The 25051-nt window shown below is 38.3% G+C and overlaps 1 protein-coding gene across 7 annotated transcripts in view; it reads right to left on the bottom strand.

Moving 5' to 3' along the window:
• Positions 1-1333: 1333 nt before the first annotated feature.
• Positions 1334-25051, bottom strand: part of LOC135111734 (uncharacterized) — a 62399-nt gene continuing 38681 nt past the window's right edge. For 2 of the 7 annotated variants that reach the window (XM_064025402.1, XM_064025403.1), the window contains exons 2-15: positions 18377-18430; positions 16149-16295; positions 15433-15627; positions 14682-14801; positions 13690-13740; positions 11451-11544; positions 11157-11280; positions 10705-10840; positions 7851-7976; positions 7471-7597; positions 6694-6817; positions 4783-4970; positions 3788-3985; positions 1334-3303 (exon numbers count right to left, since the gene is read on the bottom strand). In XM_064025402.1, coding sequence (XP_063881472.1) covers positions 3201-3303; positions 3788-3985; positions 4783-4970; positions 6694-6817; positions 7471-7597; positions 7851-7976; positions 10705-10840; positions 11157-11280; positions 11451-11544; positions 13690-13740; positions 14682-14801; positions 15433-15627; positions 16149-16295; positions 18377-18430 — 1787 coding nt within the window. In that variant the 3' untranslated portion in view covers positions 1334-3200. Of the gene's footprint in view, positions 3304-3787; positions 3986-4782; positions 4971-6693; positions 6818-7470; positions 7598-7850; positions 7977-10704; positions 10841-11156; positions 11281-11450; positions 11545-13689; positions 13741-14681; positions 14802-15432; positions 15628-16148; positions 16296-18376; positions 18431-23101; positions 23211-25051 lie in introns of those variants that run through there. The other 5 variants (XM_064025399.1, XM_064025400.1, XM_064025404.1 and 2 more) reach the window with 5 other exon arrangements.

Below are 25051 nucleotides of genomic sequence, written 5' to 3'. Positions count from 1 at the left end.
GAAGGAGTAAACATGTCTGTTCTATCTTTATTGAATAGATTGTCTTTGGCTCCTATTGGCACACTGCTAACAAGTCTGATCTATACAAGTTTCTATGAGAGAGAGAGAGAGAGAGAGAGAGAGAGAGAGAGAGAGAGAGAGAGAGAGAGAGAGAGAGAGAGAGAGAGAGAGAGAGAGAGAGAGAGAGAGAGAGTATATAGTTGTGTACAGATATATCTAGGTCTACTGTAAAAAAAAAAAAAAAAAAAAAAAAAAAAAAAAAAAAAAAAAAAACCACTTAGTAACATAATAATGCATCAGTATGACAAAAGAGGACCAGACAAGTGATGGCAACTGGCTGGCCTGTATTCTGAAACACTTTGCTCTCTTGCCATGACTAATTTCAAAGGCCACAGAGATGATTAGCCAGGTTCTCAAGAGTGTTTCTCCTGTTGATAATGTAGAAATCTTGTTAATCTGTCACTATAACAGTATAAACACTTTTAAAAATCCATGTAACTTCAACTACTGCCTTTTGAAAGTAGATGGGTGTGGCACAGAAGTGTTTCAGAACATGGTCTGCTATCCTGCACTCACCAATATAAGCTGCACACAAGGTTAGAGAAATGCACCACATGACATTATTAAGGTAGCACCCTTCTTGCACTCTCGACATTCAATGCCTTACCTGTAACCTTGACTAACTGGGAAAATAGTTAAGTGCACTAAGGATATACACTCTTGCCTGATACTTTGTAATTCAACTAATGTATTGGATAAATGATCTTTTCTTTTTACAATCTGAGGCACCAACATTCAATTAAACTTCTTCAAATTATAAGAATATTAAATACATATTTTCATACATAAGAGTACAACAACAAAATTTTGTGGGTGCTTACTCATGACATATCTAACTTCAAGATATAAAAAAAGAGATCATAAACAGAAAAGTTTTACATAACACAAAATTATTATAAAACCTATTATAAAACTTATACAAATTCATACTTTTATGATGTCACTGCTCTCAGAGAGGCATTGTCCACAGCATTAATATTATGCTATAAGATTACAGGCACTAATATAACTTACACATATGAGACTAGCTCGGATACTCTTCCCTTACAAACTGATAGGTACTGTAGAAAATAAAAAGAAAAAACAGAAGGAAATTCTTGCAATAAAGAGACACATCACAAAATTTTTCTTTGTGCAATAAGAGACGAAAAGTGGCAGTTTGTGCTCCATCTATGACTGTGATGCTCTTCCTCGCACTGTTAGCCCTCAAAAAGTACAAAGGGAGTATTATAAGAGCTACTTATACACTGCAGTTTCTACCTAAAGAATATTATTTTGGTCTTGCATTGATATCATGCTAGCAGCAACTGGACTATCATGTGTGGTGAGCAAGCTGAGAGAAGTGCAAGGATACTGGACAAGGTCTACCACAAGCATTATATTGGTTTTAAAATATTGAAGCAAGAAGATTCATGGACACAGAATACAAAGTTGCACATATTTTCAAAACAGCTGTTTTATTTGGTGGATGTGGTGCTGTTTGTGCTGGGAAGACTTAAGTGTTTGTCTCCTCATGGAAAGGAACCAACATCATCTTGTGGTGCACATTATACAGAAGGTATCTCACAAACCATTAGTTCTGCATGTAATGTAAAGCTGTGCCATGAAGTGTACAAGTTGTTGTGATTCTAGCAAATGATGTCTGTGTTTGAAATGTGGAAACTATTTCATTTCTAATGGTATAAACTACTTGACATGTCTTTAAAGAAGCACTTCATTTATAAGTCACACAAAGTTCCATAAGTTGTAATGTTTGTTCCCTTGTGAATGTGTCTTCCTCACTGGGCAGGCAAGTGAGTTCCTGTGAGTTCCTGTATTTAATTAGTTGCAATATACAGGATTTGAGTTGAGCTTATGTTGTCCCATCTCCTTATGTACTTTAATCAATTTAACGTTGTGGACATTCTCCATTTGCATCAACTTTGTTTTTAATTCAATTCCATTTTCAATACTACTGGAAAGTTCAATCCATTGTTAATATTCAGGCATCCAATCTTTCCTTTCTTACTACCATATATGCTCATGTCATCCTGTTCCTCCAATATTCCTTACCAGTCCTCTTATAGCTTGAAACATTACAGTATGATCTTGCTTTCAATTTGGTAAATTAAGGTTTCATCAGTCTTACCACAATGTTTCACAAGTGTCATAACTTCACTCATGAGTGGCTGACAAAAGATGCATGCTGCTCTGTGCCAGCATGTATTAAGACAAAATGCACTGGAATGAGAGAACCAACTGAGCAGCAGCATCTCAGTGAGACTCAGGTGCTCATCTGTCACTGTGCAGCCTCAATACTGTATTTGTCAATGTTGCGTGCAAGTTCTATACATATCTTCTACTCCTCTTTGTATCTGCTAGTGTCCTGAGGAACATGAATACAATGACTTATCACAAACAAAATGCAATGTGTCACATAAAGCATTTGTAATGCTCATGAAATCCTTGAGCAGAATCTGTAAAAGAATATTATGAACAGACAAAATAAGACCTCACAAGAGCAACAAGATTTACAGGACAATACACAGCACATGGCATTCCTGGAAAATCCGATATGTGTGTGTTTCCAGCTGATACTTTAACCAGGCGGTGAGGGATGCACTGCACACGCTGACTGAACTGAGTCATTCGGGAGCCTCTCTCTTTCTCCACCATTCATTCCACCACCAGATGTGAGTGACTCTCCGTACAGCTGCCGAGAGTGTGTGGTCTGTGCTACACTAATGCTACATCACAGGTACCAGCACAGGATAATCTCTCCTTTGTGCTGCCTTGCTTGGTGATGAAAATTGAGAAAATAACTTTGAGATTTATAAACTGTGTGCACTGCATCCTCCACTCAATCTTGAAGAAGAAAATAATGTAACAAGATTAAGATAGTTTTCTGTTATGTATACATTATCTATATATACTATCATAAATATTCAAGAGATTCTGATCTCAACCATGAAAAAAATATGATTCAAAAATATACAACAATGTGTTACCTATGGCATTTATAGAATTTGTTTGTTTGATAACATTAATACAGGACAACACATAAGTTGCTCTACATAGACTGATGCTTCTTGTTCATCAGTGGTGTAAGGCAACTTGTGCACCACCCTGTACAATAACCAGATGATATCTTAGTGAGCGAACTAGTCATCAGCAGGTGGCTCCATCCCACAGATCACTGACTTCATGAATGCCGCTGCCACCAGTGCTGCATACGGCTGCCAGTCCTTGTTGTGTGTCCCATCCCTGCAACACAATGCCTCATCAACAGTTATCTCACAGTGGGACCAATCTGCTGTTTGAGAGTTCATTTTTGTATGTAGAGAAAATAGTGAGAGCACACTGATCCAACACAGTGCCTCCTCAACACTGCATCTCACAATGATCCCTATCTACTGTTTGAAAGTTCTGTTTTTTGTAGAGAAAATAGAGAGAGCACATTAATCCAAAATTTTGACCATCTTTAATTCTTATTTATGAGGCTAACATTCCCCTTAAGGATAGCACATGATGAACTGTTGACTTTTGTGCTTAAAGTAAGACGTCACTGATTGTAAGGGTGGATATCTTATTAAAATCTGACTTTTCTTATGAGAATAAATCTCCATTTCTTCTTCTCCATACAACTCACATTCATATTCCCTCTATTTAATTACTCACCTTCTTTGTATTCCCTTTCATCTTCCTTACTTTTACCATTTTCATACTAAACTTTTTCTTATCCACTTACTTGTAGTCACAAATTCCTCTGATGAACACATACTGGTCTTTGCGATTGCCATACACTGACTCAACCACAGCATCAAACTCCTGGTCGTATGCCACCACTGACAGTTGGGAGGCAAAATCCTGGCGCATCTGGTCGTTGTCAACCACAGAGCGGCCGGATGCCACGACACCCAGGTGGACACGCGGCTTGGTGGGATCTCTGCAACATGAAAATCAAAGATCAACCATCTGCCTGCTTTTTTTTCCTAAAGTGAGAAGTGATGTATTTGAGTAAATAAAATAATGCATCTATCATTCTACATACCAAGCCGACAATCACACATGGGGTGGCCCAGACAAAGCACCGCTCACTCATGCCCCCATCATTCATACTCTTACGTCCATCAGTTGATGGTAGAAAGGGAGTCTTGTGGACCACTGCACTACATCATGGATAACATAAACAGATGAGCAATAAACAGGTTCCTTTCTCAATGTTCCTGATATACAAATTACTCTGCCCACTCTTTAATTCCTTATGGAAATCTTTAAACATCAAATTGATATATGAAAAGGAGACTGGTTCCTAAGGTTCAGATGCTTATAAAATATGAGCCACCATTTTTCATACTTAAAAAAATAAATAAATAAATAAAAATAAAAAGTAAAAATAAAAAATTATATATATATATATATATATATATATATATATATATATATATATATATATATATATATATATATATATATATATATATATATATATATATATATATAATAAAATTTCCAGGATCACAATTACTCTAATCTCAAATACAAAAGAAATTATTCTAAAACCTCAAAATATCAATCATATTCAATGGTAACAGGGAAATGAGTATATCAGTAGAGAGAGAGAGAGAGAGAGAGAGAGAGAGAGAGAGAGAGAGAGAGAGAGAGAGAGAGAGAGAGAGAGAGAGAGAGAGAGAGAGAGAGATTATGGAGGGATGTGGATGGTTTGGAGGAAGCACGACTCACCTCACATTCTCACTCCCTTCAGGAGGCAGAGGATGGGACACTTCAATGACATCTGACCCACCAATACTCATGTACAGCTTGTCAGTGGACTCACTGGGCCGGGAGAAGTCCATCTCTTGCTCCTGCAGCTTGGCATTACCTGCCTTCATGTACTCAATCCAGGGCATGGGACCATCCTTCTCTAGCCCCTGCATGAAAAAAAATAAATAAACAAATAAAAAAAAATAATCAAATTAAATAAATAAATAAATAAATAAATAAATAATAATGATAATAATAATGATAATAATAATAATAATAATAATAATAATAATAAGAAGAAGAAGAAGAAGAAAATAAGAAAATAAAATAATAAAATAAAATAAAATAAAATAAAATAAAATAAATAAATATTATCTTAATTGCTGTTAAGGTGATCTGATTTTCTCATGCATGTAAATACATTGCTAAATCTTTCTCTAATTTAATTTATTCATGAAAATTTAAGAAAATAAGAGAAGCTGCAAGAAGCCATCAAGCCTGCACATGGCACTCCCTGTATGAAACATACCAAACTTCTTGTCCTATCCACTCCTATGCTGATGATACCACCATGCACTTTTCCACATCTTTTCATAGATGTCCAACCCTTCAGGAAATAAACATTTCATGCAGGGAAGCCACAGAATGCTTGACTTCTGATCTTTCTAAAATTTCTGATTGGGGCAGAGCAAACTTGGTATAGTTAATGCCTCAAAAACTCAATTCCACCATCTATCAACTCGACACAACCTTCCAGACAACTATCCCCTCTTCTTCAATGACACTCAACTGTCCCCATCTTCTACAATGAACATCCTCGGTCTGTCCTTTACTTATAATCTGAACTGGAAACTTCACATCTCATCTCTAGCTAAAACAGCTTCTATGAAGTTAGGCGTTCTGAGACGTCTCCGCCAGTTTTTGTCACCCCCGAGCTGCTAACTCTGTACAAGGGCCTTATCCATCCATGTATGGAGTATGCTTCACATGTCTGGGGGGGTTCCACTCATACTGCTCTTCTAGACAGGGTGGAATCAAAAGCTTTCCATCTCATCAACTCCTGTCCTAAAACTGACTGTCTTCAACCTCTCTCTCATTGCCACAATGTTGCATCTCTAGCTGTCTTCTACCACTATTTTCATGCTAACTGCTCTTCTGATCTTGCTAATTGCATGCCTCCCCTCCTCCCGCGGCATCGCTGCACAAGACTTTCTTCTTTCTCTCACCCCTATTCTGTCCACCTCTCTAATGCAAGAGTTAACCAGTATTCTCAATCGTTCATCCCTTTCTCTGGTAAACTCTGGAACTCCCTGCCTGCTTCTGTATTTCCACTTCCTATGACTTGAATTCCTTCAAGAGGGAGGTTTCAAGACACTTATCCTTCAATTTTATACTAATGCTTTGGACCCTTTTATGGGACTGGCATTTCAGTGGGCATTTTTTTTATTGGATTTTTGTTGCCCTTGGCCAGTGTCCCTCCGACATAAAAAAAAAAAAACTATTTTCAACCAACATCCCATCCATAAATTTGTCTAACCTTCTTTTAAAGCTCCCTAATGACTCCACACTAACAACCTGACTAATGAGTTCATTCCTGATAAGAATATTTCTGTTCAAGAAACTAAACCCCTTTATGCTATTCAAGCATATATAGTACTCTGTTCTATTATTCTATTTGACAATGCCAAGGCAATATGGTAATTTTACTGAGGTAAGAGGGGACAAAGTTGGCATGAGATTCTGTGTTTCAGTAGAGATGTTAATAACAACAGCCACTAATTGATTCTTATTCAATGACACATCTATCCTAAAAATAGATTAATTTCATAACACTGTAACCTTACAAAATATAAAGCTACCATAAAACTTATCACCCTTCACACCCTGTACCTGTTGCTGTAGTTGGTAGGCAATGTTCTGCAGGCTGAGGTCAGGTGGTCCCCAGGACTTGGTTTCAAATTCATACGAACCATTTTCTAGGATCTTGGAATCTTCACAGTACATGTAGATGAATCTGCAAGACATCAGTGTGGCCTATGAATCCATGAAGTTATAAAAGAATGAGTTTGATCTCTTAAACTGTGAATGACGACAGTAATGTTTATCTATGTCTTGTAAATCTTAATTAGGTGTGATATATAATAATTAATCACTTTTCTGTGATATTTATATTGTTACAAAATCAAAATTAGATAGAGAAAAGAATAGTTTAATACTGCTGTAAAAAAACATTTTACCAATTAAGAAAGAAGGATCACTTTCTGGTTTAGCAACTGTTCTTTCTAGACTTCAAGCATGGGAATTTTATATATATATATATATATATATATATATATATATATATATATATATATATATATATATATATATATATATATATATATATATATATATATATATATATATATATATATAGTATACTTTGGAGGTGTAAATTTAGATTTTTAACATGCTTTACTATTATATTACAGTATGTGAGATAATGTTAATGTACTGAAACTTCTGAAATTACATTTTAGAATTTTTGTGAAGGCAGTTAATTTGTCAGACATATGGATGCTGTATAACCAGTATGATGAAACTGAAGGACCAACTCTAGCTAAATAAAGTCAATCAATCAATGAACACCATAATATCACAGTAAAGCTACTCTGAGAACTGACTCACTTCTGTCCTGCTGGTGGGGTTGCCACCACCACATCTCCAAGCCTGACATGCTTGTGGTAGTCTGTGTAGTGTGGCACTCCCCCTGCTGTGCCTACCAGGAACACATGGTCCACCTTTTGGAAGGTTCCTGCACATAAATGATGTGGTGAGGACACAGAAAATACATAGGCAAGATTGAAATCAAACTGAACTTAACTCAAATCCACTACACACACACAACACACACAATATCTCAGAATGATGACAATGATAAGCAATAAAGAGAATTCAAGTTAATTCTGTTGTAAATGTTTTCAGAAATAAGTGAAAAAATTAGTGATCTTTCATGAGATAAAAAATTTGCCACTTCCACACACACACATACAGACACGCCTCCTCACCCAGCAGCCTGGTGGTGGTATTTCCTGCGGCAATGGAGGCGGAGCGGTCATGGCCGACAGTAGGAAGTTTGGTGCACACTACCCTGTGTGCCCCAATGTTGCCCAGAGTGTAGATGTTGCTTTCTCCTGCAAATACAGGCAGCAGGTCAGGCCTGTGGAAGTAACTCTGTGTGTGCTATTATTCATCTTGTGTATTTACCCAAGTGGTGGAGGTGTGACAAGTGTGATTGAGGGTTAGATGCAAGGTTAGTACAGGCAAGCCTTCTTATAATGATGATGAACATGATTTATCCATGTGCAATTATATTTCACCAAAAAAGAAACTCTATACATGCATTCAATCTTCAGTAGCATGTCTTTCTATATGGATGGAAATTTCAAATCAATTATCAACATGAAAAACATTAATTTCATTCTCCTCCATTCAATCAACAATTTTTAAAATATCAGTATACTGCTGATGATTACAGTGCAAACATTATGTCTGAGTACTTATTGACAAAGAGTATCCTTACCTCAAACTTGGCTAAAATGTAACCTCCTATTATTGCATCATTTATCATTTAACATGTTCTTTGTTTTTTTTGTTTCTGTATGTTTCCTTTCTAAGGGACTGTAACAATAAATTACAAGTTCTGCAATGAGACTTGCTTGTCTAACCAGCATTGTCATCTGAATGTTCCAAGCTGCAAGTGTTTGATCCAATTATTGCACAAGCCCAGCAATGATGCTAGTATAAGGTATTCAGTGACCATGGCCATGTCTATAATAAGTTTTCTTCAACATTTCAGAAAGGAGTGGTCATGAATTATTGACATTTTTATGCATAAAACTAAAAATTAAATGTTACACAATGAAATTCCTTCACCCAGAAAATTGGAAAGCACCCAAAAGGCATCAATTAATAATTTACAGTATTGTTTACATTAGAAAGAAAAACTGTGTGGGATGCATTTCTATGTCAGTTAAAAATTAAAACTAGGAAAAATTAAATTCATGTCTGTTAAAAATTCAAAGTAAGAATAAAACTGTATACAATGCAATCCCTGTCAATTAGAAATTAAAAATAATGCAAAAAAACCATGTCCACCTGAGAATGTAGACTACCATGCTCTCTATACCATGCTCAGCTGCCTCATGCACATACCATAACTACCACCTGCAAAGAAAGGCATTAGGAGAAACATGAGTGGTTAGTGAGCACATCTGAGCCAAACAGTAAGAATGGAGGGTGGCTGGGAGGGTACAGCTAGGCAGAGGCAGTCATGGTCAATAGTTAAATGACCTGCACTTCCAATGTGTTTTGTATTTTCTCTCAATGTTAATTCCTCTGATATGCTAAGAATCCATCAATCGTCAGGTTCTGTAAGGAGACTGTCAGAAGATCAGAGGGCTTGAGATTGATGGTAAAAACAAGTCTAGCTGGTTACTCAAAACACTTACTCCCACTGCACTTGTGTTTTCCCTCATGTTAACACCTCTGATATACTAAGAATCCCTCAAAGGTCAGGTTTTGTAAGAAGACTGTTGGCAGATCAGAGGACTTAATATAGATGATAAAAACAATACCCTAGGAGTAAGTGTATGAGATTACTAAAAAATTGGCCATGACTCTAATGATTGCAAGCTGGGATGGGGTGTTACAGTGGTGATTACAATGCATCCCTAGCTCCTCTATACTGGTACATTGTAGAGGATATTGACTGAGTATGTACAGCAAGAGGCTTACCCAAAGGAGGCAAAATCTTTCCTTGATATGATATATGGATTTGTGAATTTAAATCTTGCTGATATCTTTTGTTGATGTTCCAAAAGTCTTCTCATGCTAAATATACACTGACTGTTGCTTAATTTTTTCATGACAAGCCCTGGGTAAGCCTCTCATCACACAAAGTTACCAGCTGGATAAATGAAACTTTTACTTCATCTCCTCCATCATGCACAAAAAAAAAATTCATGCATATACTTCTTCATGCTTAGAGGTTACTTTGCCTCTCAACAATGACTAGTCAACTCAGGTGTGCAGTGTTCACCAACAAGTCATAAATGCAGAACACTTACACATTTATAACAGCAAAGCAACACAGAACATCACTGATCCATAATACATAAGACGTTTAATTCATTAAGAGGAGAATGAACAGTGCAAGCTACACCAACATATAAATACTATCACTTGATGTATAACTCAAAAGATTTTCCAAATTAATATTAATGTTTGTTAGATATGCATGTATTTTTCATTTAATTCTATCTGATACAACCTACATCATCAGTCTATCCAAATAATGCAGAGGCAATAAGCATATTTAACTTAGGGCAGGATGGGATACAGTTTGCAAAGCATTCTGTGTTCCTTTAGTCATATCAGTTACAACAAAACATAAAATTCTGCACCTATCAGACTGATAAAGAAAAGTCTTGGCCCTCCAAAAGAGATGCACAGATAATCTACAAAAATTATATGTTTAAAAGCTCAAACATATGACAGCAATTTGATGAAGTGTGAAGAGATGTGGTGCTTGGTGGGTGAGGTGGTGAGTGAGGGAATGATGAGGGGATGTTTGGTGAGTGTTGTGAGGAGTGAGGGAATGTGGGATTTGGTGAGTGTGGTGAGGAGTGGAGGGAGGGTGTGGTGTCTGATGTGGAGTGAGGTGAGAGAATGTGGCATTTGGTGAGTGTGGTGAGGAATGAAGGGATAGGTGGTGTCTGAAGTGAGGTGAAGTGTGGTGTGAGTGTGGTGAGGGGTAAAGGGACAGATGGTGTTTGATGTGGGTTGAGGGCATATGGTGTGGGTGTGGTGAGGGGTGAAGGGGGATGTGGAGTGAGGGAGTGTGATCTGAGGCTGCCTTACCAACAGTGGTGTAGCGCACAAAGGTCTCCTGGTTCTCTATCATGGTGTCGACAGCAAGCTTCTCACAGTAGTGGGCAGTGATGATGGCAATGGTGGGCTGCTTCTTGGAGGTGATGGTGGGCATCTGTCTCACCACCTGCAGGCATCTCAGGGGGTTAGCAACACAAACACAGCAGTTGTCAGGAAAACTAAACATAAACCAATACAATAAAAAGATCATATATGTTCACACTAACTTTCTTCATTATAAGATCAAAAAATCTATTCATTAGATGTGAGATGTATTGATAATTTATTTTTTAAAATCTTCCTTAAATAAAGCATCACTGAAAAGCACTGAAAATAGAAACTCTACTTGGAATAAACAGTGGATGATCTGCTTGTCAAAATAATTTTACATCCATGTTCTAAGATATAGTAAAACTACAAAAGTGTGAGTGTATCAAGCAAACCTTAACATCAGTTTCATTCTGCACCACTCTGGTGTAGCAGTCAGTCGTCATGGCCTTGATGAGTCCCTTCTCAGCCAGCTTGGCGATGAACTCTTTCACCTGGTCCACTGTTGATGATGCACGCCTGATGCAGACCAAGGAAGATTACAGTACAGGAAAATATAAGTGCAGTAAACTAGATACAACAGTATGCATATGTATCATACTAAGATCTTAACAGAGTCAGAGAGGGAGATGAATAAAAATAAAATACAGGAAATTATGTTTTGAATGTCAGATCCAAATAACACTCACTTTGCCATTTCTTTTAGAGTGATTGGGTTAGGATATGATGACTCAATCATCTCCAGCACCTTCTCTTCACTCAGCGCGGGTGTCTGGTCCTCCACTGGAAAATGTAGAAATGTATCAATACAATTTGTCCCTACCCATTTACAAGGCACTGACTTCAAAGGCTCTAGAGACAAAGGTATGGTGGAAGGTAAAACATGACTAGTGTTTCATTGCAAGAGTCACAGTACCGCAAATCAAGCACAAGTGACATGGAGAGGCGAGCATCAAAATCACACACAAAACACCTTGGTATTGGTTATTTATCTCCACAGGGAGCAGCCATAAGAATGAAGAAACATGTCTCAGCAAACAAACATACAGCTTTGCAATCCTCTGTAAGACACTCAATAGAGACACTGAGGAACTGATCTGAAGGTGAGATAAAGCCTTGGCCATAAGAGGATGTAGCTGAGGATTGAACCTCGGACCAAGAGAACAAAGTATAAAGCCTTAGATATCAGTGCAAAATCATCAAGTTCCAAGATTAATTCTGTATTTTATTTTTTATTTATTATTTATTTATTTATTTATATTTTATTATTATTACCATTATTATAATTATTTATTTATTTATTTTCATTTATTTATTTATTTTTTTCTTTTTGTACTCCTGGTCACTACAACTATACTGAGTTATTCATTATTCTGGTCCAGTAGTTGTGCCACTAAAGGACAAACAAAGATGGTAACATTGTCACAAAGCTCTTGCTGATTGGCCCACGTACTTAAATCTTATTTTAAAAAGTGTGGCAAACTGACTTCCTATTCCTACCAAAATCATTACTTATTTGTAAGATATTGGATTATTTGTCTGTATAATCCTGCTGATATTCTCAAGCTTGTTTGAAATTTCCTTTCCCTGCAGCTTTCAAAATAAATAATCTTAATATTGTACCAATAAATAAAAAAGAATCAGTAAATAAAAATCTATAATACATTTGAAGATTCTTATCTAAAGTGATGTAAAGAATTCACCCACTGGTCAGTAGTACAATGGGAGACTTTTTTTTTATAAAACTTCTACTTACTACCAATAGAAGAAACTAAAAAGTGGTCATAGTGATTAATTTGGATGAGTGAATTCCTGGAGAGAGAGAGAGAGAGAGAGAGAGAGAGAGAGAGAGAGAGAGAGAGAGAGAGAGAGAGAGAGAGAGAGAGAGAGAGAGAGAGAGAGAGAGAGAGAGAGAGAGAGAGAGAGAGAGAGAGAGAGAGAGAGAGAGAGAGAGAGAGAGAGAGAGAGAGAAGAGAGAGAGAGAGAGAGAATGCTGTGATTTCAAGGCATCAGACACAAAAACAGCCACATGCAAAATGAAAACCAACACCAAAAGACTCTGTCATTTTTTGAGAATGAATGAGCCACAACACACAGGTCATTTCATCACCAGGGGATCTCTTCCTTCCCTGTCCACCACAACACTGGGAGAGTGGGTCCTTGGTTGATGTACCATTCATTTAAAGCATAAAAAAAAAAAAGTCCACAACATAAATGATCGATCTAGAAAGAATACAACTGAAAAATAAAGGGATGATTCAAGTTTCTAGTCTCTAATTCAGTTGCATTAATTTGGCAGCATAAACCAGAGAACTCTCAAAATGAACCACAAATGAAGAGCCGTAGGTGTTAGTGATAAACTCAGCCACATCAAATTTTGTGAGTGAGAGCCAGTAAAGGAAAAGATTTTGATACATTTCTCAAGTTCATCTTTACTTTTGGAGTACTGAACAAACTTGATGAATATACAAAAAAATTTCCTTGTAGATTGCCTTTTAGGATTTATAATGTTATGCACATCATCTCAACACACAAACAGTATCACTCTTGTACTACATTAATATCACTATTGGATCAGTCAGGCTTGCAGCGCTGGCCAGGGCAACACCACCAGCCACTAATGACTAGGAAATCAGTGCAACACTTAGAAGTGTGCGAGTCCTCAATTCAGGCCACTTCTTTACACCATTTCCTCAATTATTCCCCAAAAGATCATGAAGAGGAATCCCCTTACGGCACAATCTCACAGGCATATGATCAAGGGAGGACACTTCTTGGTCAAGCCGTGCATGATAAAAGCTTGGCAAGACATGACAGTGGCTGCCATGAACCAAGGACTCCCCACAGCTAAGGTTTCCCCCTGCGAGGCTCTGGCTGTGTCCACGAGATGCAGCAAACTGTGGGTGTGGCAGTGTGGCGGGCAAGCACCTGCATCTGGCTCACTGCGGCCCACTGTGTAAAGAGCGGCGCCTGCCCTCGCTGCGGGCAATCACAATGGTGGGTCGAGTTCAGCACTTTGGCTCATAGCAACTTATGGGAAACTGACAAAAGTATATACATAACAATAATAATAATAATGATAATAATAATAATAATAATAATAATAATAATAATAATAATAATAATAATAATAATAAAAAAAAATGGTACGACGTATTACTTTGATGAGAATATTTTCTGTCCATGACTTTTCTTTGTATCATATTACATATATATACATTTAATTAGTAAACTGTTTCACATATAACAAATTGAAAAAAATTTTAAACTTCTCTGATATTCAACCAACAAATCCTCTAGCACAAATCAACTTATGTACTTACAAAATCTTTACAAGCATTCAAAAGAAGAAAAATCATTACACAACAAAAATTAGCAGTCTATGAAAAGAGAAGAATAATACATAAAATATATCAATATTCACAACCACAACATTCTCCTTCCCACAAAGGATGGCATCCCACATACACATACTTATACAACCTACATGGAGCCAGATTTAATTTCTGGTATTCCTTTTATTAAATATAACAAAAAATAATAATAATGTGGAAGGGACAAAAATCATAGGCATGGTAGAAACATGAATCACAGGTGTGGAGAGAACAAATATAAGAAATAAAGAGAAAATATACACCACAAGTATAGAAAAGTTAAGTATCACAGATGCAGAGGGAACAAAAATAATAAGTAAAGAGAAAATATACACTACAATTATAGAGGAATTAAGAATCAAAGAAATAAAAATAACAGATAAAGAGAAACACACAGAATTGAGAAGATAAGTACCACAGGTGTGGAGAAGACAAGAATCACAGATATGGAGGAAGCAATGGCAACAGATAAGGAGAAAAATACACAGTGATCCTGAAGAAGCAAGCATCACACGAGGGAGAACAACACTGACAAGAACCACTCACTGGGTCTGGTGGGAGGCTTGTCGGACTCTTCCAGCTGCTTGAGTTCCACCTCCACCTTGCTGATCATCTTGTACTTGTGCTGCATCATCTTCATTATCTTCTTTATAAACCCAACATAATCTGCAGCCAATAATGAAATAAAGATGAAAGTGAATAAATGCCAATAAAAGTGCATGACAAGCAGCAGGGCTAAACCAGTAAACTAGCGTATGTTGTTAGGTTTTTCTGTGGAAATATGTGGCCAGCAGTGCAACGCCTAAGCTCCTGGGGTGTAGTAGGGTGGTCCAGGAGACTACCCTTGCCACCAGGGGCTGACGGGGTTAAGAGTGTGTATGATGTGTGAGTGTGTGTCGTGGTTTGTCTAGGCCACTCCATGTGTGACTGCTGGCCTGGTATATAGATAGATAGATGCTCCCTATAAATCATCATTAATATCATAATTTGGTCTGGGACACTACAGGATTTGGAATACTTAGAATAAATGGCTCTACTAGGTTAATATAGTTAAGAAGTGTAATATGTGAAAGTATAATGAATACCTTATTTGTCTCATTATGAAATACCTTTTTCTCAAAATAAAAAAAACTAGTAATAAAATAATACTGAAGCAATAAATAGACAGACCAGTGAGAGAGTGAATGTGCAATGAGAGAATTCTCATTTCCTTTATTATGAAACACCCATCTTTCTTCAGTACAAAAGCCAAACAACAAAATAAATAACGCAACACAAAAAAGCCCAACAGACCCACCTCTAGGAAACTCCAGTGGTGCCACTAACTCCTTGAAGAACTCCTGGGCACTCCTCATCCTTTCCTTCTCTGGAACATGACTTAGGAACCAGAACCTGAGCTGCCGACTCTCTTGGGTGTGCTTCTGTGTCTGAGCATTGACTAGGAACACCTTGAACTCCAGCTGCAGGTGAGCGGCCGTGTCCTCCACGTCTTCTGGTGGGAACCCAAGCACACATGAGTGGAATGTGTTGGTCACGAGGGCTGTGGTTGCACCCTCTCATGGTGCAGGAAAATAACAAACTGCTAGTAGAAAATAAGAACAGATCCAAAATAAAACACAGACATACAGTAGTAAAATCACACACATAAAAAAAAGGAAAACAGGAACTGAAACTTTCTTCTTTTATATTGTAGATTTCTTCTTTTATATGGTACCTTTCTTCTTTTATTTAGCAACTTTCTCCTTTTACATGGTACCTTTCTCCTTTCACATCGTACCTTTCTTCTATAGGTACCTTTCTTCTATAGGACCTTTCTTTATGCAACTTTCTTTTAAATGGTACATTTCATCCTTTAATCAGCAACTTCTTTAATATAGGACCTTTCTTTCTCTCTACAATAAGTTTCTTCTTTTATATTGTAGTTAGTCTTCCTCTAATGCTAAAACTGGCATAGCATAGAACAGTTACATGCATCAAGCAACCTAAGGGTCCTCCCTGTCCCCACACACCCACCAGGCCGTGCTTCCTTGTTGATGATGATGCCGGAGTGCTGGCCGCCACCCACATGCACATTGCCCTCCTGGGACACCACTTTGCGGCGCTCCACCATGATGGTTGTGGAGTTCGCCGTCTTGCCCCGCGGCGTCATCACAATGCGCTCTGTGGGAGGAGGATGTGTTGTGAAGGAGAGGCTGTGTGCTTGTGTCAAGAGTGGTCTGTGCATGTACGAGTATGTGTGTGTGTGTGTGAGATGCTGCAAGGTTATTCTCTAAGCATTTCTTTTCTAGTATGATTGACTGGAGTGGTCTGTGTTCATGAGTGTGTGTGTAGGATCATCTTTCTTTTCTAGTATGTTTGACTGAAGTGGTCTGTGTACTGTACATGTGTGATTTGCTCTAAGATTATCCTCTACTTATTTCTTTTTCACCTATACTATGTTTGATATGAATTTGCTACTTTATCTATCCACTCATTAGCTTAGAGGCAGTGAATGGCCTTCTGGTCTTTAAAGTATGGGAGGCACAACCAGGATCTCTTAATGGGGAACTAAATATTAATTTGACTTTGGTGTATTCTGCCTAAACATCATTTTTAAGATACTTCATTTAACCTTTTAGTCTCCCCAGTGCTCTCCTTTCAACTGCTTCTAGCTCCAATGTTTTTTCTTTTTTTTCTTTTTATCCATAGTCACATCTCCCTGCCTACTTCTGTATTTCCACCTTCACATGACTTAAATTCCTTCTAGAGGGAGGTTTCAAGACGCTCATCCTTCAATTTTTGACTACCGCTTTGCACTCCATTTGGGAACTGGCATCTCAATGGCCTTTTTTTTTTTTATTAGATTTCTGTTGCCCTTGGCCATTGTCCCTCCTACATAAAAAAAAAAAAATCAACATAGGCACTAATTGCTCACTAACTATTCCTTATCATTATATATCTCTTATTAAAATATGAGAGTGCTTCATTTATCCCTGAAATGACTGAATGTATTGATGGTGGAGGCAACAGTTAATGAGGAAAGATCAAACAGTTGGTGAGGTGGTGCCCTGTTATTTGGTGACTCACTCCCATCCCTGCTGCTGCTGCTGCTGCCTGGGGGGGAGTGATGAAATGTGAGGGTAAATGTTTGGGTGAAGGAAAAGTGTTTGCTTACTGCACCTTGTCTTTGATTCTTTGCTTGGCTGGGAGTCAGCTATCTGGTCCACATCTATCACACACTTCCTCACCTCTAATGATAATAATGTAGGGCAACAATTAGATTTTAAAAGAAGAAGGAACTGGTTCTCAGACAGTGCTAGATGAATGGAACAATTTCAATAATCAGGTTGTTACTGCTAAATCAATAAGGAATTTGATGATTACTAAAAAAAAAGAAAAAAAAAAAAAGGAAGAAACTGCTTTTCAAATAGAGAGGTAGATGAATGGAATAAACTCAGTAATCAAGTCATAAGACAACTCTAAAGAAAGATCAGATAAATTTTTGGATGAGGATGATGGTGGAAGCAGGTAGGTGTGCTTCAAGCAGTGACTACCACGTGTAGGCCTCATGGCTTCTTGCAGCTTCCCTTATCTTATTATGTTCTTGTGTTCTAGTTCTGATTTAAGTCTCTTGTAAAAGGTTTCAGTGGAGGGTCATGACTGTGTGTGTGTGTGTGTGTGTGTGTGTGTGTGTGTGTGTGTGTGTGAACCTGTCTCTGTATCTATATTTGTGAAGTTTTCCCTTCATGTATACTCCTTGCCAGTTCACCTCTTCAAGCTTACCTCTCATATCTACAGTTCTGCAGGTGAAGCTGCATTCTCTTTAGGTCACTCTAAGATCTCCCTTTCTCAACTTTTCTTGTGCCTTCTCTAATATCTAGCCTCTCTCTTCGTCCTATTACTATTAGATCTTTTCCATCTACTAATTCCACTCAATTCATTAACACGTAATTAGATCTCTCTCTCTCTCTCTCTCTCTCTCTCTCTCTCTCTCTCTCTCTCTCTCTCTCTCTCTCTCTCGTATTCTTTTAGTTTTTCATCAAATGTAAGATTTTATAATTTTGGCATTACTTTAGTTCATATTCTCAGTAGTCTTTCTATTTTTTTTTCCAAGAAGGTCGACGCGCGCGCGCGCGTGTGCGTGTGTGTGTGTGTGTGTAAACAGTAATAACAGTATATGGTAAAAGTTCAGATTTGAAGATTATGTGAAAAGTTAAAGTTCGTGTGTGTGTGTGTGTGTGTGTGTGTGTGTGTGTACTCACCCTCTGACTCGCCCATGGTGGCGCAGGACACTCGACCGTCTACCACAACGCGACCTGAAAATACAGAAAATAAACATATAACGCAACAGTTAACACACACACACACACACACTATTGTTGCTTAAATAGTGACGTGTGCGTGCGTACATGTATACATAAATATGTACACATACAAACAGTAAACCGCCCTTCCCTTGTGTGTGTGTGTGTGTGTGTGTGTGTGTCTGTAAAGTTGTAAACGAAAGGATGTGTGTGTGTGTGTGTGTGTGTGTGTGTGTGTGTGTTAAGTTGTAAACGAAAGGATGTGTGTGTGTGTGTGTGTGTGTGTGTGTGTGTGTGTGTGCGTGTGTGTGTGTGTAAAGTAGTAAACGAAGGGATGTGTGTGTGTGTGTGTGTGTGTGTGTGTGTGTGTGTGCGCCCATGACGTGATACCAAGTAATTTTCATAAATACGTACTCACGGTCCATTATATACACACACACACACACACACACACACACACACACACACACGTGAGTTATGAACAGCCAAAAAATATACAGGTATGTGGGCTTTTTTCCTCTCATTATTCAAAGCGGAAATAGAGTTTTACACACACACACACACACACACACACACACACACACACACACACACACACACACACACACACACAACCATAACAAATCCAATCCAATGGCGAATGTTTACAATAAATAAATAAATAAACAAACAAATATAATCAACTATCCGAAAGACTAGGTAAATAAGAAAAACAAGCACGATAAAAAGAGAGGAAGAAAAGGAAATGGATGATGAAGATAAAAAAAACAATAAAAAAATATATATAATAACAAGCTGGCATCATTACAACGTTCAAACAACATCAACAACAACAACAACAACAACAACAAAAGATAAAGAACAATAATAACTATGATAATAACCTTGCATCACAATAACGTGCAAACAACAAGACCACCACCACCACCACCACCACCACCACAACAACAACAACAACAACAACAACAACAAAGGTCCACCACGTGCGCCACTCCCTCAGTCAAATAACTCTCCCGAATGGTTCGATTGGTTCCCTTTGTCCAGCCAATCAGCGACCAGGACACGGGTCTTCTATTATTGGTGGACTGAAAGTGTGAGGATAGTGGTGGTGGTGGTGGTAGAACTAGTAGTAGTAGTAGTAGTAATAGTAGTAGTAGTAGTAGTAGTAGTAGTAGTAGTAGTAGTAGTAGTAGTAGTAGTAGTAGTAGTAGTATGAGAGAGAGAGAGAGAGAGAGAGAGAGAGAGAGAGAGAGAGAGAGAGAGAGAGAGAGAGAGAGAGAGAGAGAGAGAGAGAGAGAATTTACAAAGGTGAGCGAAAAATAGCACAGGATACCTTTAAACTCTCTCTCTCTCTCTCTCTCTCTCTCTCTCTCTCTCTCTCTCTCTCTCTCTCTCTCTTGACTACCAATAAAGAGGAACATCAGTCATGAGAGAGAGAGAGAGAGAGAGAGAGAGAGAGAGAGAGAGAGAGAGAGAGAGAGAGAGAGAGAGAGAGAGAGAGAGAGAGAGATGATTGGACGCCGAAATAGAATAAGAGGACAAGAATTACGTACGAGGAGGAGGAGGAGGAGGAGGAGGAGGAGGAGGAGGATGGTGATGTGATGGCGATGGGATGGTGATGGTGGTGGTGATGATGAAGGGGACGCCACAAGACCAGTAATGAGGCCTAATAATGACAGTAATAGCTAGTCATTATGAGGAAAGGAATAGTAATGAGAAACTACTACTATTACTACTATCACTACTACTACTACTACTTCTACTGCTACTACTACTACTACTACTGTTACTACTACCGTGTTTCTCTCCCCTTTCTTTCCCTTTTTCCTTCCCCTTCTGCCTTCGCCCATCCCTAATTTCCCCGTCAATACAGCTCTCTCTCTCTCTCTCTCTCTCTCTCTCTCTCTCTCTCTCTCTCTCTCTCTCTCTCTCTCTCTCTCTCTCTCTCTCCTTAATTCTTCTCTCGACACTCCCTTCCTTCCTTCCTTTTTCCCCCAGACATTCCTTCTAATACCCCCTTTCTATTTCCAGCTTCTCTCTCTCTTTCTCTCTCTCTCTCTCTCTCTCTCTCTCTCTCTCTCTCTCTCTCTCTCTCCTCTCTCTCTCTCTCTCTCTATCTCTCTCCTCTGTCTGTCTCCCTTCCTGCTCTCCACAAAACACTTCGGTAAATTAAACTTCAGATTATGTATTTAACTCCCGTATGTAATTACAGATATAAATAAGTGTAATACATTTTAACAAACTCACACTCAATTAAGTACAATCAAACTTACTCTTTCACGAACTTGCAACTGTACACACGGAAATGCATGAACGGATAACTTGGCTGACCCGTGATGTAGCGAAGTGACTGAGTGATGGAGTGGTTGGGAAGATGCGACACGGGGCATTTAGCACGTGATATATGGGAGGTCAAGGGGATGGAAGTGCGGGGGTAGGCATATAATGTGTGTCCTGTGACTAGTATTTGCCTGTGCGTGGCCTGAGAAGGAGGGTTATATAATTCAATGATGTTAGTTCTTATTGTTGCTGCTACTACTACTACTACTACTACTACTACTACTACTACTACTACTACTACGGCTGCTGCTATTTTTATGTTTTTTTGTAAGAGGGGATTCTGGCCTAGGGCAACAAAAAGGCTATAGAAAAGGCCTAATGAAGCTGCCTGTCTTTCTTTCTTTCCTTTTCTTGTCTCTTTTTTTCACTTTCGATTAATAAAAAAAAAAAAAATCTTGGCAGTTAGTTATAAAGATGACGAATTACGAAAGAGGATTCCCAAAGGAGTACGTATAGTCTGAAAAGGATTATCCAAAATTTAAGAAGTGTTCTGAAGCCTCCTCCCTTTTGAAACAACTTAAGAAAACTACTACTACAACTAACACGGCTTGGAGCGCTCGCACACACACACACACACACACACACACACACACACACACACACACACACACACACACAGTAATCCAGTTCTGAAAGCGTGACCTTTTAATAGCAAAAAACAAAAGTGGACAGTTTCCTGCGTTACACAAAACCTCACATCTGACAGACGTACCTTTTCCCTTCGTTTCTTTTGATTTTCCTTCCATAAATGACCATTACATTAACTTTTCCCTTTGTTGGGATGGGAACGTAGTGGAGCCGCCCTCGCCCTGCCCAATCATCGCTCTGTGCCTCAAAGCAATGAAATGTTATTAAGGTGCACACACACACACACACACACACACACACACACACACACACACACACACACACACTCACTCTCTCTCTCTCTCTCTCTCTCTCTCATCTCTCTCTCTCTCTCTCTCTCTCTCTCTCTCTCTCTCTCTCCTTTTATAATTCATCTTCATAATTAACTGCCACGGTATTTTTTGTTCTATAATTTAATCGAAAGTGAAAAAGAGAGAAAAAGGAAAGAAAGACAGAGACACACCGAAAGACAGGCAGACAAAAATAAATAAAGAAAGAAGGGAAAGAGACAAACAAAATGAAAGAAAGAAACGTCTTATTTAATTCTTACTCTCATATCAGAAAGAGAAAAGTTAAGGTGAACACAAAGACCACTGCAGCAACATTTACGTCACGGTGATCAACAACTTATCTCGCAAAAAAAAAAAAAAAGAGAAAAAAAAAAGTAAAAACAATATAAATAAATGAACAAAACAAAATTAAATTAAATTAAATCACAGGTTGTTTACGACAGCAGCGGGGACGACTAACTAGCCAATTAACCTCTCCACTAATAAGACCCTTGCTATCCGTCCTCCTGTGTCCCTTTAAAGCCAACATACAAGAGCGAACAGAGCCGCCCCGCCCACCCTTGACGCCGCCCACGTCCTGGCTGAGGCTGAAGGCGTGGCGGCGGGCGTGGGAGGATGAGCGGCGCCTGTCTGCTTGAAGAGGCTGACTGAGGCTTGTGGTAAGGCTGGGAGCGCACTCTCTCTCTCTCTCTCTCTCTCTCTCTCTCTCTCTCTCTCTCTCCTCTCTCTCCTCTCTCTCTCTCTCTCTCCACGACTGTTTTCAAAGGCCAGAGATAATTAGCCAGGTTGTCAAGTGCTTCCCCTGTTCATAATATGGAAATCTTGTTAATCTATAGTTAGAATCGTAAAAACATCCTTAAAAACCTGTGTAACTTCAAGCAGAGCCTTTTTGAGAGTAACCAGCCCCTCTTGTTTACTGTTATTCTATTTCGTTTCCTTCACAGTCGAGAGTGAGGTGGTCGTTAAATTTTCAAGGATTTTGCGAAGGCGGTGTGTGTGTGTGTGTGTGTGTGTGTGTGTGTGTGTGTGTGTGTGTGTGTGTGTGTGTGTGTGTGTGTGTGTGTGTGTGTGTTCTTATCTAGTTATGTTCTTTACAGGATTAAAACAAGCTCGTTATATCTCGTCTCTTGATGTTGTTTTGTCATATTTTTTTTTCAACTGTGTGTGTGTGTGTGTGTGTGTGTGTGTGTGGGTGTGGGTGTGTGTGTGTGTGTGTGTGTGTGTGTGTGTGTGTGTGTGTGTGTGTGTGTGTGGGTGGGTGGGTGGGTGGGTGGATGTGCGTAAATCTAATCTTTCTTATCGAAATGACTCTTTTTACACACGAATGGTTCAAACATAAAATGTACCGCCCTTTAATACTTTGATATCTACACTTTTAAATTGTTACATCATATAGTTTTTACAATGAATACAATCTTAAAATCACCTTGATTATCCCCACTCTTCTCAGCGAGGCAAGGATGTGTTTGTGTGCAGAGAAATGCTGTCCTTCTTTCGCTTTCCTTCAACTTAACGTGCATGACCTTACATCTTCGCAGTGAGTGTTAGAAAAAGGAAATATACGCATGAAATACCTGGTGATATGCATGTGTGTAAATAAAATCTTACCTTTCTTTTTTTTTTTTTTGAGTTTCATGTTAACATACGCAAACATACGCACACATGACCTTGCATCTTTAATGACAGATCGAGGTGAGTTTTTGATAAAGGGAAGGGAAGTGTAGAGCACCTGACTATATTTATCTGTACGTACATCAAATCTTGTCTTTCCTTCTCGTTTCAAGTTAGCACACATAACGTTACATCTTTACAAACTGAGAGTGCTAGGAGGAAGGAATCAGAGGAGTAAAAAGATCTGAGATGTGATTGTGTAGATAAAAATGCTGTCTTTCTTCCTTCTTGTGCAGATAAAATGTTGTCTTTCCTTTTTCCTTTTCTTTACATCTTTACTGACTGGACAGTGTCCTTCAGAAGTAAAAAAAAAAAAAAAAAAGCTTGAGACGTATTTTTGTGTAAAGTTATCCTTCCTTCTTGTGTAGATAAAAAAAAATCCTGTGTTTCCTTCTCCTTTTCCTTCAAGTTAGCATACATAACTTTACAACTTTACGAACTGAGTGTGTTAAGAGGAAGAATTTAGAAGAGTAAAAGACCTGGGATGTGTTTGTGTGAAGATAAAATGCTGCCTTTCCTTCTTATTGTATAGATCAAGTCCTATCTTTCCCTCTTTTCCTTCAAGTTAACATACATACCACATCTTTACTGAGCGTACGAGCAAGGGCAGGGAAGCGTGAAGCACCTGGCGGGCCTTCACTACCTCTGCATTCCTTCGCGCCGCCAATACAGTGCATAAGTGGAGCATATTTGTGTTAAGCCTCACACTGCCTCGACCCACTGCTCCTCTGTCCCGCTGCTCCCTTGAGGCTGCGGTGTCTAGTCTATTACCACAAATATCACACAGGGCAGACTCTAGTGCTCAGACTGCCATTTATCTTATTCAGGCTCCCCAACAAATGAACACAAGAAACACACACACCAATATAACATACGTAACACACAAACTAACGAAAGAACACACACACACACACACACACACATACACACACACACACACACACACACACACACAAACTAAGAACATAAGAAACGCACAAACTAACATAGGGACACAAGAAACACAAACTAATACAAGAACATAAAAATAAACTAACGAAAGAAAAAAAAAAAAAAAAAAGAAACACAAACGAATATAAAAACAAGAAACACACAAACTAACATAAGAATATAAGATACACACAAACAAACTAACACAGCATCAGAAACACAATACAATCAGGGTAGCTGCAAGAACCCGTCAGGTCTACACGTGGCAGCTCCCACCTGAAACACACCTACGTACCTATTTCCACCTCATTATCATCAGTCTCTATAATAAATCCACAAACGTTCCCCATCTTTTTTTTTCCCCCCATTTAAAAGCCACGCTAGCTTCTCATCTTATCTCATCTCAGCTCATTTAATCTCTGACATAAATGCAAAATGAAATAAAGGGGGAAAAAATATCGTATAAAAGCACTATATAAAAAAAAAAAGATACATTAATAAAGCAGGTGTAATAAATGAGATATAACAATTACAATTCGTGGAAGCTTTCAAAAATTCAAAAACAATAAAATACAGAAGTCAAAATAGATATATAAATAGAATAAAATAAAACAATAAAAATACAAAGAAGCCAAACCAACAGACACACGATGAACACACCGCACAGGAAAGACGGAAAATAAAAAAAAAAAAAGTCAATGGAAAGAGCCTTGGAGTGACCCTTTACTAAACCCTTTATTGCTGTGGTCGTCTTTAATTAACATTTAGATAACTG

The sequence above is a fragment of the Scylla paramamosain genome, chromosome 22 (genome assembly GCF_035594125.1).
Source record: "Scylla paramamosain isolate STU-SP2022 chromosome 22, ASM3559412v1, whole genome shotgun sequence".
Classification (NCBI taxonomy): Eukaryota; Metazoa; Arthropoda; class Malacostraca; order Decapoda; family Portunidae; genus Scylla; species Scylla paramamosain.
Note: the sequence above shows the minus strand (reverse complement) of the source record. Positions and strands in the feature narration are given on the sequence as shown.